The sequence below is a fragment of the Rhinolophus hipposideros genome, assembly GCF_964194185.1.
Source record: "Rhinolophus hipposideros genome assembly, chromosome: 24".
In the NCBI taxonomy this organism is placed as follows: Eukaryota; Metazoa; Chordata; class Mammalia; order Chiroptera; family Rhinolophidae; genus Rhinolophus; species Rhinolophus hipposideros.
Window position 1 is genome coordinate 19,312,531 of NC_138070.1, and position 16,141 is coordinate 19,328,671.

Below are 16,141 nucleotides of genomic sequence, written 5' to 3' on the forward strand. Positions count from 1 at the left end.
ACCAAGCACTTTATTCCACACCTCACACTACTGAGTCTGAGTAACACCTTACATCCCTGGGAGGCAGGCTCCAGAATTTCTACCCCTAATTTACACGAGGAAGCAGGTGCACAGAGAAAAAGCATTTGGGCTGGACTGTGAACCAATGGCAGATTGACCTCAGAGCCCAAGCCCAGAACCTCTGCACCTACCTTCTGGCATCCTTGGCCCCAAAGGGGTCCTTGGACATCCAGAGAGCTCTGAGCAATGACCAGTCCCTTCTCAGTAAATATCCAGCCTGGAGTCAGGGCACGAGGTGGCCTTTCTCCAACCCCACAAAGGCTCATGAACACAGAATTCAATTGGCTGCAAAACTTCAGCCGTTTATTAACAAATGCTTTCTTACCCTCCCACAGCCCCTCCTCACAGCACCAGGAGAAACGTGGGTGTAACTATGTGTGTGTGTGTGGGGGGGGGGGGGGACCACAGAAAGCCAGGATGAATGGGAGCAGCTGGTGAAGCGCTGGCTGGGACCCTCCTCTCGACGTTGCTGACTCCTGGGAGGAGATAGTCAGTTTGGGCAGAGGCCTATTCTCTGCCCAGTCACAACCAGAGCTCCATCCAAGGGAGGCCAGGCTGCCCACGGGCCCAGCCAGAGAGCATGAAAGGAAGCTGGGGCTGGCGGGAGTAGGAGGGGGAGGAAAACAGAAGAGACTCTGGGTCTGCCACCCAGCCTGGGTCCTCTGGCCTTTCTATCAAGAGGCTGCCACCACTCACACTGGCCTTGCCTTCTTGGCCTTCTTCTCAGACCTCACGGACTCATCGTGGGCTTTCCGCTTCTCCGCTAGTTTGTTGGCCTATGAGGAGGAAGGGAAGGACCAAGCTGTGATGGGGGCAAATGAGCAGGGAAGGGGGTTCCCCCTTTTCCTACTTGAGGCCATCCCTTAAAAGCAGAGCTTCCAGAGAAGTTAACAGGCAATTACCACAGGGAAAAACAAATCAGAACAACCTCAGATAGGGAAATAAGCCTTCACGTCTGCTTTTAAAACTATTATTTTATGGGCCCACAGCAAGTTAGGAGGACCCCTGGCTCCCAGAGCTGGAGGCAATTGCTCTGTGGGAAAGCTGAGAGCCACTCAAATCTTTACCAGGAGCTGCTGTGGAAGGGTCAAATTGGAACAGTCTTTCCCCCAGGGCCATCTATCTGGCAACACCTATTATAAAACAGGTAGGCCTTGCAACCTGGAAATTATACTCCTAAGAATTAACCCTGCAGAGACATGGGAAGGTAGGCAGGGACAGCTCAAGGATATTTTCTAAGAATGAGTAAAAGTGGAAAACAATCTAATCCTATCAGCAGGAACAGGTCAGGTATGGTACGACATTCATGCTATGATTAAATGAAAAACACGCCACAAAACAATCTCTATGTAGCGTGACACCCCCAAAATAAGGTCTATTATTACACGCACACAAGAAACCTGGGCGGCTGTTACTACAGACCACCCCAAGGGCAGCACTGTGAGCCACTTCCACGCCATCCAAAAGTCCTGATGTGCAGAGAACTTATATTTTTGCACTTTTTTTACAGTATTAGGTTGGTGCAACATTGCATTTTAAAAGGTTAAAAATAATTGCAAAAACCGCAATGACTTTCGCACCAACCTCACATATGTGGCTTTGTGAACAAGAGGAAAAGAGGAAAGAAAACAGAAGCTTAACCAAAACCTCCCGCGGGTCCTCCTGTTCTTGGCACTTAAAGCAGGCTTCTCTTAAGAGGCCTCTGTGCCCAGTCCACCTCTATTCACACAAGCAGGCCCTGACGCTGCTGGTACAGCCCTGTCCCCAGAGCCCAGCCGACTCCGAAACAGCCAGGTGTAGGAAGGAGACGGAAGCCTGAAGAAAACCCGGTTGAGAGCTGCTGATTCCGAGATGGGCCAGGCTAGGAGGGCAACCTCAGAACCAGGCTAGGAGAGGGCCCGGAATCTGCCCAGAGAGCCAGCAGGCCCGAAGTTCACCTGTGCAGCCACACCAGGTGGCCACACCTGGGGTCTCAGGTGGGTGACAGGGACTGACCTCGCGGACTCTGCGCCGCTTGCCAAACATGATCTTGTTGTAGAGATACTTCTCCCGTTTCTTCATCATCATGACGGCCAGGCGCTTGGCCTCACTCTCCTCCTCCTGGGCCAGCCGCTGCTTGTCCTCCAGCTTCACGGTGCCTGCCATCACCCTGGGCTTCTGGGGACACAAGGGGGACCCTCATGGAGGCAAGTCCCCACACTCACCCCTGCCGGGGCCAGGGCTTCCCAGGCTGCGCCGTTACCTTCCCCTCCATCCTCTGCTCCTCCAGGGCTGTGAGGTGGGCTTCTTCCTCCTTTTCTGAACCAGCCTCCACATCCTCCTCCTCCTCCTCTTCATCACTATCACCATCATTGTCTTCCTCCTCTTCCTCTTCAGATTCATTCAAATTTCCTATAAACAGCCGACAGCTTCTGAACGCCCTGAGAGCCTGCTCCGCCCCTGGTGGGGCGAAAACTAGCACCTCTTCGGCCCAGGCGCCCCCCACAGGCAGTGCTGGGCTGTCCCAACCATGTCCCTCCGACCACATCCCAGCTGCCTTCAGAGGCAACTCTAGGCCCCCCACTCCTGAGCTCCACACCTATGTAAACGTCAACGACAATTTCTAGACCTTTCTTCTGCTCAGTTACTCTGAACATCCAGGAACACCTGATTGTTAAGACAAAGACGTTCCCTTCTTCTAAGACTTACTCCAAAGGTGGGTTTAAAGTGCTTTGTGCCTCTGCTACCCTTTCCTCTGGAGCTTGCCACCTTTGAAGCCAAGAAGGGAACCAGGCAGCTGAAGCCCAGGGAGCCCACGCCAGCTTCTCCCACTCACCTGGGTGCTCTCCTCGCTGCAGGGCCAGCAACTTCAGCTTCTCAGGCGGCACGTAATCTCCTTCCTTCTCTGACACGAAGGGTGAAAGGTGTGGGGGCAGCTGCACCCCAGGGAAGTAGTCTGCCACGGGGAGCAGCAGCCGGGCATTTACAGAGTCAAACACCCACTGGGGCTGCACATAGTACCTGGTGCAAAATGGAGGCAGAGAGAGGTCATGGGGGCCACCCGAGGTCCCACTGCATCTGCAGGGGCCTTGAGACAGACCCCTGAACCTAGAGCCCCAAACAGGCGGAGGGAGACGAAGGCCGTGGGGGTCTACCTGCCGATGACAGGGGTCTGCTGCCCGGGCCGGTCGACAATCTGGTGGGTGATGCAGGAGTCTGTGACGTCGTAGGTGGCCCCGATGCACAGAGACTTGTCCCAGGACACATCCCCTCCAAAACTCCTATAGGCACAGGGGAGCCACACAAGCACTCAAATGAGGTACTACCTTGCCTTGGGACCCACTGACCCACAAGCTCACCCTTCTAGGACACGCCTGTCCCCTCCCCACCCCAGGATCCCCCGGCTGACCTACAACTTCAGTGCTGGCCCAGTGGAGACCTTCTGCCCTAAGCTGGTGAGAAAGTGACACCAGCTGCCCCCTGATGAGTACTTCCTGTGTGCTCGGGGCGTGCTGAGCACTTTCCACGCATCCTTCCATTGAATCCTCACAACAGCCCTAAGAAGGGGATACTGGGCGGTGTGCAGGGCCGCCCTGCAGGGAAAGACCCAGCCCAGGGTGTGGCAGAGCCAGTGCTGTTGGGCTCCCTACCTGATGATGAAAGAAAGGGCCTCACGGGGCACCTCACGGTTCAGGAAGAACTTCAGGCCCTCAAAGAGCTTCTTATGCTTCTCCTGTGCCTCCAGCTCCTTCCTGCGGTCCTCCTCTTGTCCCGTCATCTCCTGCCGAGAAAGGGACCAGTCTCACACCATCGAGTCCGCTTGCACTCCCACTGGAGGGCAAGGGTTGGAGATGACCCCCCCGCCCCACTTCCTTCTAGATCCCTCAGCCCCAGGGCCCCCCACCCTGCCCACTCCTGGAAGGCAGCCCAGTTCTCACCCCATCAGCAGGAAACTCGTCCACCTCGGCCTCCTCCTCTGCAGGCAACACCGCGCGGGCCAGGCTGGCGCTCAGGGCTGCCAGTTTCTACAGAAAAGAAGCAGGGCTGCGGGGCTGCTGCTTGCAGGTGGGGGAGGGGTAGCGACAGTTCTGGGACATCAGTGGTTTGGATTCTGAGGGAAGCCCTGAGACCACATATGTAGCCATGACCCTCCCCACCCCTGGACCAGGGACCACCCTTCTAGGGGATGCAGGGCCAGTGTTCTAGAAGCCCCTCTCACCTCCATAGAGCTCTCAGAGTCCAACGCGTAGCTGTCCTCACGGGCCTTTGCCTCTGTGTGGGCCTGATTCTCGAGCTGGGAGGCAGGGGAAGGTCAGAGGAAGAGGATTCCCACAGCCCCCAACCTCGTGTGGGATAGAAGGGCTGTGCCCCTGCACAGGGAGGAGGTGGGGCGGGGCTGGGGCCCTACCTTGGGCGGGTAGTGCAGGTTGAGTGACTGGTAGAGACGGAAGTTGACGAAGCCCAGCAGGGTGGTATAGAACTCAGTGAAGGTGGCCATGACCCTATAGTCCACGTCTGTCGGGTGCTGGGGGGCACAAGAGGTGCTTCAGCAGGGTGGGGGCAAAGACAACACTGACAAGCTACACGGGGTGAGAGGCTGCCTGCCCAAGAACCAGGAGCTCTTCCAAGGTGGCCCATCCTTTGGAGTTCTGCCCTACGGGAAGGGACTGTGTAGCGTGTCCCCATCCAGGAGCATTGTGGGCACCAGTGAGGCTCTGGACAGGGGTCCCTGCAGTTAAGGGTGTCCTGGAAGCCAGAGCCAGATCCCCACGTCATAAAGGGGAAGCCAGGAGTGAGCAAAGGGATGCCTTCGTCATGCTGTTCCCAGGAATGGCAGGCACCCTCCTTTTCCTGCCCCAGCTCTCCCCTCATCCTGCAAGTCCCAGCTCAGACTTCTGCCCCTGCAGAGGCCACTTTCTCTGCCCAGTCTGGTCAGAGCTCATGCCTTCTCCATTGCCCATCCCAAACTCTTCATTTAATGTCTTCTCCAGGGCTAGCCTGTGAACGCCTGATTGGGGGAGCAGTATTTCCAGAGCCCAGAACCATCACTGGCCCAGCTGGGAGAGGTGGCCCTGGAGCAGTCCGTCTGCCCTGTGGGGGTTGGGGTGGATGGCACTCAGTGCCCCCAAGCCCTGGCAGGAGCCTTGGGATGGACACTCGGGATTCAGGGCCCAGGCCTAGGGCCCAAGCCAGAGAGGGCTGGGGTAGCGGCCTGACTTAGCCCCAGGGACCTCTGGAGAAATGGTGGGCAGAAAGGCTGCCTGCTTGGGGCAAAGGCAGAGCCACCCCCCTCAAGCTGTCAACCCAGCAAGCAGGGGACATGGAAGGGCTCGTCTTTGACCTTGAGGAATCGATACAGCAAAACATGGCATCGATCAGAGACCTAAACCAAAGCAGCTGAACTCTTGAGAAGCACTGCCCCCCCGTCAACCAGGGAGGCTGGGGCTAGCCCAGTCCTGCTGACCCCCGGACCTGGACAGGAGGCCACAACGCCGAGCAACGTCCAGATCGGCAGCGATCACAATGTCCCGTTTGTACTGGGCATGCCTATGACTCTGAGCTGTTTCTCCATCCTGTCATTAGGCAGTGACCTGGGCTGTACAGGCATAGCGCCAAGAGGTACACCACCTGTCCCCCCACTCACACACCGCTGTCCTCCCAAGAGCATCTGCCAGGGCCCTTAATGGGCCTGGAGAGCACCTGAGCGCCTACTCCATTTCCCACAGCAGAGCACTGAGAGGCCCCCACCTGCTTGGGTCCTACTTTGGGGAGCCCAGCACTGGCTGCTCGGGGATGGGGCACATCAGAGCCTCAGCTACAACCCAGGACCAGTCCCCCATCTGCTGAGAGGAAGTAGAGGTAGTGGGCTGGCCAGGGAGAAAGGAAGAACGGGTGGCCATTCCCTTCCCCCAGGCCAGCTGTGTGGAGGCGGGCCTCCAAAGGGCCCTATTCACGACCCGGGAGGACACACAAAGACCAGTCTGAGCAGCATGGGGGTGGGACATCAGAGAAAAGGAAGGAGCAGAGGGCTAGAGAGGAAGGAGGGAAGGCAGGAAGGAGGAGGAAAGGAGGAAACAGAATGGGGAAGAGGAAGAGCCATGGGCTCTGGCACATATGCCTGTCCCAGGGAGTGGGAACAGACTACAGCCTGCCACCAAACGTCATCGCTGCTCCATATTCAGGGGTTCTGGCCTTCAAACCCCCTCCAGCCCAGGCTAAAAGAGAGGAACCCAGACCCCGGCTCACTGCCGCGCACCTGATAACCTAGTCAGCAAACCCACTGTCCAGCCAGGCTGGCACGTGTGCTCTCCACTAGAGGCACCAGTTCCCACTCAATGCAGAAGCGGGCAGCTGTGCAAACGCAGGCCCACAGAATGAGAAGGTGGCAAGCCTGGCTGAGCCCCTGCGGGGACTAGAGGCCAACGATGCCCCATAAGGAGGCAAAACCAGGATTTCTCTCCACGGATCCCTGCCCCAAATTCCCAGGCTAAAAAGAACAAATAAGTAGTGCCACATATTAAACACTTCCCTTGCGTTCACCCTCCCCGATCTCCCCCCCCGATCCCCCAGCCCTATGGGGGTGATAGGAGTAGGAGAAGCTGAGGAGTTGAGCAAGCAGCTTGGCCAAGGTCTGGCAGCTGCCAGCGACACAGCAGGATGAGGACCCCAGTGGGTCCGAGGGTAGGGCTGGGCTTGGTCTCTGTCCAGACCCCCACAGCTGCTCACTATTCATTCAGCAACCCCCAAAGGCCAAGCACCAGGCACTCTGAACAATTTTGTTCATAAATTCTCACAACAATGCATAGAAAGTGGAAGCACATCATACATGAAGGACATAGAGGTGAAGAATCATGTTCAAGGTCACCCAGCTGGGGGTGCTGGAGCCAGGCTGGCTCGAGCTTGTATTACCACGCTGTGCAGCATGTTTCCCACCCGACCTCACACACCCACCAACACTTAGGAACCCAACCTCTGCAGGAGAACAAACTCCCCGTTCCGCTTTGCTCATGCCCTCATCTCTGTCTAGGAGCCGGAGCGAACAGCAGCCCAGCACAAGCCCTTGCCGTGGGCACTCACGTCGTGGGAGAAGGCATAGGGAGTGATCCACACAATGGGCTGCCCCAGCACCTCAGCCTGGTAGTACACGCCTTTGATGGACAGGAAGACCTGGGGGGAGGGAGAGGACAGCATGGTGAAAACCAAGGGGACAGCGCGGGCGGGAGCAGGCGGGGCCCCGCCGTGTGGCCCTGGGCTCACCTTGCGCAGGGCCCGGGCAGCGATGACATAGTGCAGGAACTCCACAGTGAGCCGGCGGCACAGCTGAATGGTCTGCACGTGGCACTTGCCGGTCCGGGGAAAGGTGGAGAAGAGGAAGCACATGGACAGGGCGTCGTCCAGGTCCCGCAGAGCGTCTATGAACGTAGGGTACCTGCATGGCCAGAAGGGGAGCACTCCTTGCAAGCTCAGTCAGGGCCACCCCTGGAGGCCCCAACCCCCACGCCTGACCAGAGTGGGGCAGTGCCCAGGGGCCTGGTAACACCAGCTTCCCCATAGCCCTGCGAGGAACCACAGTACCTGAACATGCCCACTTAGCTCTGAGGTCAGAGAAATCCTGACGGGGATCCCCAAGATAGCCACTGTAAACTAAGGACTCGGCCTCGACCCCCTTCCACACGCTGTGGTCAAAGATTGCAGACCAAGTCCATGGCTCTTTCTTTCTCAAGATGGAAACTTCTTTCAAAGGAAATCTTTCAAGGCAGATGGCAGAAAAATGTGACCCTGCCCTAGGGCACCAGGGCAAAGGGTGGGGGCACGCCTGCTCTCAGCAGCACCTCTGCCCTGACATGGCCACAGGTCACCAGAGTGGGTTGTCCTATCTCTCATCACCCAGACCTCTGTCTCGTTTACAGAACCAATTAGAGCCAGACAGTAATCATGCTGGAAGTGGGTCCTGGGCCAGGAAGAGCCAGAACAAGAAAGTGCTCCCAGGAACCCCGTCGCAAATCAGGAAGCCGATGAGAACGAGCCTTCCCTGGCACAATCCACTACTGCATGGCTGCTCCACTGAGGGACAGAGGCATGCGTCACGGAGAGGACACTGGGGTACGAGTATTGACACTTCAATTCCAGTCCCGGCTACGACCCTGGGTGCTAACCACCCTATAGCCCAACCCCAGCGGTCTCCTTTGGAAAATGACACCATTGGACCAGACTGTTGTTTAAAACCGGGCTCTTGCCGCTCCCTGGAAGCACCTGGGGACAAGTGGACACACAGGGCTTCAAGTCTCCCTCCTCGGCCAAAGCAGCTGTCAGAGCCTCTGGCATCCAAAACGCCTTCCAGAAAGCTTCCTTTTGCAGAAAGGCTTCTGCTGCTTTAAGAAGGGATTCTGAAAGCCATGGGACCAGAGATGGCCAAGGTCTTTCTAGCCCTCAACGGCATTACTCTCTGAAAACAAGTCAGGAGGGGCCTGCCAGGTCTTCCGACCCCGACCAAGATGGAGGAAAGGCTGCAGGGATTTCATGCAAGGCAACGAACAGGAGAAGAGGCATCCTGTTTCCTGGCGCCTCCGAGTTTCCTCACTCCCCACCTCCCAGACAAACCCACCAACCCAGGCCTTTTGTAGAAACAGCACTAACCATTTCTGAGCCACCTGCTTTTCTTTCTTAACCAATGGCTAAGAAGGCAGGGCAGGGGAGGGTAACACAGAATGGGACCCCCAATCATACTGCCCTGTGTGCAAGAATCCAGACACTTGCTTTTTTTCCATGTTCCACATCATAGCTGTGTGTCACAGGCAGGACAGGACCTACCGTCACCTCTCTGTTAGAGAGGAGGGCCCGCTAGGAGCAGAACTGTTCTGGGGCCGCCCAGCTTGTGGGCTACAGGGCTGGGGTAAGAATCGCAGCTGTCAGGCTCCTAGGCCAGGGTTCTTCCTGCACGAGCACACGGCTGGTTTGACTCAATGAAGCCAAGTCCATCCAGCCTGAAGCTAAGTGTTCCCAGGTCATCAGCCCGAGAGGATGGACATTCACTCAGTCCAGGGTTTCTGAACCTTATCATATTAACATTCTGGGCTAGGTTGCTATGTGTTGTGGGGACTGTCCTATGCACTGTAGGGTGGTTAGCAGCAGCCCTGGTCTTTACCCACTAGAAACCAATAGATCCCCACCCCCCATTCAAGTCATGACAAGCAGAAGTGTCTCCAGACTTTGCCAAATATCCCCTGGTTAAGAGCCATCACGCCTGGTTAAGAAACCCTGACTTAGACAATGCATGAGCGGGACTGAGAAGGTGGGGCAAGGGACAGCTAAGACAGGTATCCAGCCACGTCCCCCAGGTCTGACCATGCACCTGGTGTGCACTCCCCAGATCTCTGGCTCTCTTACCCCAGGACCTTTGCATCTGCTGTTCCCATGGTTGGATGGTGCTTCCCCTGGCTGGCTCAGACGTCTCCCCTCAGAGACGTCCTCTGACAAGCCTGTAACTAACATGTCCCCCTGTTCCCTGCACACAGTTAGCATACATCATGGCACTCCGTGTGACTTGCAATCAGTTTGGCAGTTTGGTTTTTGGTCTGCTTCCTCCAAAAGGATGCCAGCGGCTTGAGCAGGGTCTCGGGCTTGTTCCCCACAGTCTCCCCAGTGCTCAGACTGAGCCCCCCACGCACCGCTCCTTGACGATGTGGTCAAGCTTGTAGTTGGGCTTGTTGTCCTTCAGACGCTCCACAGTGTTCCACTCACTCTTCCCATAGGCCTTTCGCAGCTTCCGGACGAACACCTGGAAGAGAGGACACCATGGATTCTGGTGCCAAGGGCCCCTGGAGACCCCTCGTCCATGAAGGAGGGACACATGGGGCAGGAGGACTCCCGAGCCTGCCCGGCCATGTCATCTGCGCCCTCAGCCAGGACCTGCAGAACAGCCAACTCTAGGGAACATCAAAACACGCCCCTCTGATGAGCAGAGCCCACATAACATTTCAGTCAACAGACTGCATATGGCAGTGGTCCCATGAGACCATAATGGAGCTGGAAAACTCCTCTCACCTAGTGATGGGCCAGCCCTCATCACGTCGTAGTGCAATGTCTGTGGTGATGCTGGTGTAAACACGCCTACTGCACTGCCAGTCGTACAAACGGATAGCATCTTGTGGATAACACGTCACAGTTGATAATGATAATAAACCACTGTGTTACTGGTTTATGTATTTACTATACTATACTTTATATTGTTATTTTAGAGCATACTCTTTCTACTTACTAAAATAAGTTTGCTGTAGAGCAGTATGCCGTGTTACACCACAGCAGACTCATACATCTCTTAATCGCCCCATTTTGTCTTGTGCTTGATTTAATCTCGTGGTGTTTTGTACAGTAACATGCTGTACAGATTTGTAGCCTAGGAGCTACAGGCTACCCCATACCGATAGGTGTGTAGCAGGCTAGAACATCTAGGTTTGTGTAAGCACACTCTGCGATGTTCACACGAGGAAATCACCTAAGGCAATTCTCAGAACGTATCCCCATTGTTAAGCGGTGTATGACTGCAGCAGCAAAATAGGGCCAGCCATCCACCTCAGTGGACTTGGCCAAGGGGGCCAGGAGCAGTTGCTGGCCAGTCCCCTGTGGCCACCAGGTGGCGCCCCACCCTCCCATCAAGGGCCTTAGCCTGGCTCTGCTTCACCAACTGTCTATTTTTCTTTCATTCGTTTTTTCTTTTTATTGGGGAACAGTGTGTTTCTCCAGGGCCCATAAGCTCCAAGCCGTTGTCCTTCAATCTAGTTGTGGAGAGTACACCTCATTGGCCCATGTGGGAATTGAACCCATCAACACTGTTGCTCAGAGCTTACGCTCTAACCAACTGAGCCATCCAGCCGCCTCAAACAGTCTATTTTCAATTATCTGCATTTGGTATAAACAGGTTTCTACCTTCCCCATGGTATTTAAGTATTTAATGGTTTCTATTTGTGGAATGAAAAGCTTGGTCTCTTGGGACCAATTCTAGAAAGAATCTCAATAGGAGCGGTTTCTTTGCCAGAGAACACACCTGAGGGCCTCTGAAATAGCACCATCTTTGTCTCAGAAGCAATAAATTTATGCTTTTTCAAAACAACCAGAGAAAAAGTACAATAGGTAAAGTATTAATCATTTGCCAGATTCCGTGCAAACATTTTCCGCAGGTGAGCTCAGTCAATCCTTGAGACACTCCTTTGAGGTAGAATTGCTTGCTCAGAGAGACTAAACAATGTGCCTAAGGTCACAGTTAGTAAGTGGCGTCACAGAGCTGTGACGGGCCCATCCAAACACACCCTAGAGCCCAGGCCTCACCTTGTATTCCCGGAACTTGTTGACAATGGGTTCATGGAGGAGGAATCTGATGTCTTTGATGAGGTAAAAAGTCCGGGCTGCCGTGGAGCCCTTGTTAACCTTCTTCTTGTGTTTGGGTTCATGGGGATAAATGCCCTTCAGGATACACAGCCGCCTGCAAGACAAAGGCCATTCCTTCTGTCAACAAACATGCTAAGCCTGGGAAACAGCAGTAAACAGGGAACATGGGGGCCTGCCTCTGGAGAAGTCACATTCTAGTGCAGGTGCCAATGACCAGTTCCCCCAAAATCACATAACGCAGACTGTTCCAAGCACCAGAGAGAAAACAATCAGGATGTTGATGGGGCCAGACGGCAAGTACCCCTTTTAGTAAGAGGAGTCAGGAAAGGCCTTGCTGAGAACCCGACATTTCAGCCATATAAAAGGTGGAAGGAAGAGCATTCTGAAAAGGACAAGGGCTGTGAGGGTGAAAAGTGCTGGGCACACCTGAAGGACTATAGTAAGCTAGGTGGCAGTGCCCACAGGCCATGTAGGAGTCTGGATTTGACTCTACGGGGAGTTGAGAACTCCTAGGTATAGGGTCAGGGGTCTCTTCTGCCAGAAGAGACGGGATGAGAGACAAAAACCCAGACAGAGAGCAGCAGTGTGTTGTATGGGTGGGCCCATTCTGATGACTGAAGGCAGTGACCCAGGTCTCCTACAGCTTCCCCACAGACCACACCTGGTAAAGCACAGCTCACTAAGGCAAGGCCAGAGGAGAAAGAGGAGGGGTATCAGAATTCCAGACGGAGTTTGTGGCAGCGCAGGGAGAACAAGGATTCACTCCCCAAGCACCCCCGAGGGCCCCCTAACACACCTGAAGTCGGGCAGGCTCAGCTGCAGCTTCTTCCGGGCTTTGTTTCGGGTGATGTAGTTGGTGGCAGAGCCTCGTTCATACTTGGGGAGAAAAAAAGCAATGACTGCAGTGACTGATATCACTCTGTGGGCATGCTTTGTGCCACAGGCAACGGTCAGTCTGGATAAGTCGCCGAGAGGCTTCTGGGATAGGAAACACCACGGGGAGGGAGCCCACCTGCCTGAATGAATTCTGCACTGTCCTTGCAGTGGTCAGTATAAAGGACACATACATCTCCATGGTGCCAGGGACCATGAGGTTGGAATGATCAGGTGCTGTGCCAGGCACTTAACAGTAGCTCTAAGTACTGGCCATGATGGGAAGCAATTTCCACACGTTGTTTCATTTAATCCCCACAACACTGTGAGGTGGGTGCCATTAAAACACCTACTATTTCACGTGGGAGGAGACGTCTCAGTGAAATACTTTGCCCAGGTCACATAGCTTTATAAGGGCTGGGGCTGGGATTCAAACCTAGGTCTGGGTCCAGAGCCTGAATGCCTAATTCACTACGCCAATGTTTTCATTTTTTTTTTTTTAATTATTACCACCCCACCACCAGCAGAAGCCTTTTTAGACTTTTCCTCCCCTTAATCGCCCCCTTTCACAGCCCCAAGAAATGTTATAATACCACCGATGTACTGTAGATCAGTTTATGTAATGTGGTCCTTTAGAGGGCCACGACCACCCCACACCAATTTTTGTCCCCTTGGGGGTGATATCATCTGGCTGGGAATGCATTCTCTAAGCCAGAAAGCCTCTCCCCTTCCCCATTCATTGATTCACTCCTTCAACAGACAATAACAGGATCTCTACAACGTTCCGAGCATTAAGCTAGATGTTGTAAGGGCAATCGAGACAAAAGCCCTGCTCTCTATCTGCTTCCAAGGAGAATGCTGTGCAACCATCTGGATGTGTGTGGTCCCAAGCTGCTGCCTCACGCTCACATCTCTGTGAGTGTAGCAGTGCACTGTACCAAGCACCGTGCCGTGCGCACCAAGCACATCCTTTCTAAACAAGATCTTCCTCTGGAGGAAGAAAGCAGGGGCCTCGATGGCCAGCTGCAGCTCTCAAGATAAGACACCGGTAGCCTCCCGAGGGATGTGTTTGTGAATAACCCCACAGTCACGAAACATACCCTTCATTCACTCTTTCCTTCAGGCATTGATTATCTACTGGGGATCATTGATTATCTACTGGGATCAGGGCCATTGCAAGTCCTGGGGATACAGTTTCAGACTGTCTCAGAAAGTTGAGTTTTCATTAAAAGTATTTTCCATTGCCTTATGCCTCACATACGTCTGTCACCACGCTTATCCTGTGAAACAGTAAGGGGTAAGTAGTTCTTGGCTGGGGGACTTTACTCCGTGGGTGAGTGTGTGTGTGGGGGGGGGATTAGGCATTTTGGGCTGTTGGGTGCTACTGGCATCTAGTGGGTTAAGAGGCCAGAGATGCTGCTAATCATCCTACAATGCACAGGACCGCCGTTCCCACAACAAAACTTTATCTGGCTCAAAGGGGTAGTGAAACCCAGCTTTAAAAACTGTCGTGATTTGTTTATATACCTGCATCTGTGACGCAAGGCAGGCTTTCCCATCTTACATCTTTGTAGTTCCAATCACGAGCACCCACTGGGTGCTCAACAGTGTGTCGGGTGAAACACAAATTGGCAAAAGAAACTTTCAAGCTGAAAGAAACACTGGAGTCAAGGACATCTTCCTCCCCCTCATTCCTTCCCCAACCTTTTCCTAACACCACAGCAATTCTCCAGACGGCAACAAGAACTCCGTCAAAAACTGACCATGTCACTCCCCCCTTTAGTTGAGTCCTACTGGGCTTATATTGAAAGCCAAAGCCCTGTCACCGTGGCTGACAGGACTCGCGTGATCCAGTCCCTCTCCAACCCCAATCTCGGCTGATGCCATTCTTCCCTTGGCTCATCATACCCCAGCAATCATGACGTCTTTCCAATTCCTTGCGCTCAGCAAGCCTTCCGCACCTAAAGGCCGCGCACTCAGTTTCCCCTGTCCCGCGTCCCTGACCCCATCCGAGGTCTTCTAAGCTTTCAGATTTCCGCTTAAATGCTATGACTCGGAGACATCTCCCAAGACAAGTAAGTACCCACGGCCGTTCTCCATCCTCATCCCTCGCGCCGCATCCTTCACAGCGCACTTCACCACCGGTGATCGTTTTATTTGGTCACCTAAGAGTCCACCGTCCCCACTAGCCAATGAGCTCGGGAAAAGCAGGACCACAACTGGCTGCTTACGTTTCCCTCCCCAGTGTCCGGGGCAAGGGCTGGTTCCAGAGAAAAGGACGTGAGTCTTAGGTGACAGCTGGCCTTCGGCGAGGCCTGCTTCTGGGGGGAAGCTATGCTTGGTACGCAACTCTCTCACAGCCCGAATGCAGCGTGCTTTCCCGGAGGTCCCCGGACGAGTACTCGCCCATCTTCGGACCCCTTCTCACGGCTGTCTCCCGTCGCGTGCAGCCCGATCGTTTCTGTGCCCACGAGGGACCGAGGCCGGAGAAAGGTGCAGTCCCCAAGCTGCGTCGCGTTCCTGTCTCCCACCTCCCACCTCGCCACCCCGCGCCGGCATCTCCCCGACTCACCTTCTTCTTCTCCAGGCCTCCCATGGCTCCACGCTGAAGGCGCTACGACTGACGCGCGGGCGGAGAGCGCCGCTTCCTCCCGTGCGTGCCTTGCCTAGGACCCCGAGGACCTCCGCGCCGCCGGGCTGTGCGGGCTGCCCAATGAGGTGCCTGAGCGAATCGAGGAAAAGATGGGCTTTCTTCCTCGAGATTGAAAACTAAACCCTCCCCCCAAAAATCGCTATGACGGCCCTTTCGAGATCTTTTCTACCTATGAGGCTACTGCAGACAGTTTTGAGGTTTAAACAAAGGAGTATAGTCAAGCACTTCTATAATCATCTCGACGACGAACGCATGGCGTTTGAGCCCCGTTGCATGTTGGGATGGAGGAGGGCGGAAATCTTAAAGGCAACGCAGTGCCTTCTGGGATGCAGAGGGGAGCATTTACTCCGAGGAGCGTGGGCGCGAGTTTCGTTGTCCTAGTAACAGTTGCTAGGCGGCGTTGGAACCTGGCTCCCCGAGCTGAAAACCCGCCGCCAGGGGCGCTAAGTGAGGCTGCGGGCCATCGGCTTGGCTTTTCCTTTGGTTTGTTCGCTGTTCCGGGGATAAAGTAAAGCAAAAGCAGACATTTTGCTTAGAGACCTGAGAAGCCACTTATATTTTATGAGCCTTAGCGATGGGTTGGAAAATGACGAAAGGCCAAGCGGAGTTATACAACTCGTAGTGTATTTTAAATGTACATTTAAAACTTTTCATATTGTGTTCCTCAAAGGATAATTACAACATTTATACAAATATTCACACCAAGATGTTGTGGTTTGCGAAGTAAAGTTTTAAGGTTGTTTGGTCTTTTCTTCCTTTAGGCCTCCAAACTCGATTTGAAGATTGCTCCCAATTTTTCAATTTGAGGCTCTTGGGAATGTGTACTGGCCTAAGGTTATGGTCATAGCACTCACCCTTTAGTGGCAGATAACAGACGTTAAGCACTGGCCAATGCTTGTTTTGAACAATGTGAACTATATTATCTACTTTAAAGCTAAAATAAAACCCAGCGATTTCACAAACAATAAAAAATAAAACGAAAACTGGGTAGGGGAAGGTAAGCTGGCAGAGAGTTTGAAGAAACTTGCCAGAAAGATGTGAAGAAAAATAAAGTGTTCAAAGCAGAAGACAGAGGAATGTTCCAAAAAGGTTCTGAGGACAAAAGGGGTGGAGCTGGCAAAGAGAAAGAAGAGACCACCCAGGCCAGAAACAAATGCTTGGGGGATTCCACGTGAGAAAAGTCCGTCATGA

The 16,141-nt window shown here is 54.1% G+C and overlaps 1 protein-coding gene across 3 annotated transcripts; it reads right to left on the reverse strand.

Moving 5' to 3' along the window:
- Positions 1-332: 332 nt before the first annotated feature.
- On the reverse strand, positions 333-15,225 carry PES1 (pescadillo ribosomal biogenesis factor 1). Of its 3 annotated transcripts, none has more exons than XM_081037667.1 (15): positions 14,870-15,225; positions 12,221-12,300; positions 11,365-11,518; positions 9,708-9,817; positions 7,297-7,468; positions 7,117-7,206; positions 4,448-4,564; positions 4,259-4,333; positions 3,978-4,064; positions 3,690-3,820; positions 3,195-3,320; positions 2,876-3,060; positions 2,303-2,451; positions 2,056-2,217; positions 333-836 (listed from the first exon to the last, which is right to left on the reverse strand). In XM_081037667.1, exons 1-15 carry the CDS (start codon positions 14,891-14,893, stop codon positions 753-755), a joined length of 1,746 nt encoding a protein of 581 aa, XP_080893793.1. In that variant the 5' UTR covers positions 14,894-15,225; the 3' UTR covers positions 333-752. The 3 variants fall into 3 exon arrangements, with proteins under 3 accessions (XP_080893793.1, XP_080893794.1, XP_080893795.1); XM_081037668.1 differs by having other exon boundaries at positions 339-836; positions 2,056-2,214; positions 14,870-15,012; XM_081037669.1 differs by lacking the exon at positions 14,870-15,225 and adding an exon at positions 13,825-13,941 and having other exon boundaries at positions 339-836.
- Between the last annotated feature and the right edge of the window lie 916 nt (positions 15,226-16,141).

Excerpts from the sequence above, each read along its gene's own strand:
- PES1 (XM_081037667.1), bottom strand. The coding sequence starts at position 14,893 with ATGGGAGGCCTGGAGAAGAAGAAG. Across the intron at positions 12,301-14,869 it reads GAGGCCTGGAGAAGAAGAAG|TATGAACGAGGCTCTGCCAC; the intron begins GTGAGTCGGGGA and ends TTTCTCCCCAAG. Across the intron at positions 3,061-3,194 it reads CAGACCCCTGTCATCGGCAG|GTACTATGTGCAGCCCCAGT; the intron begins GTAGACCCCCAC and ends ATTTTGCACCAG.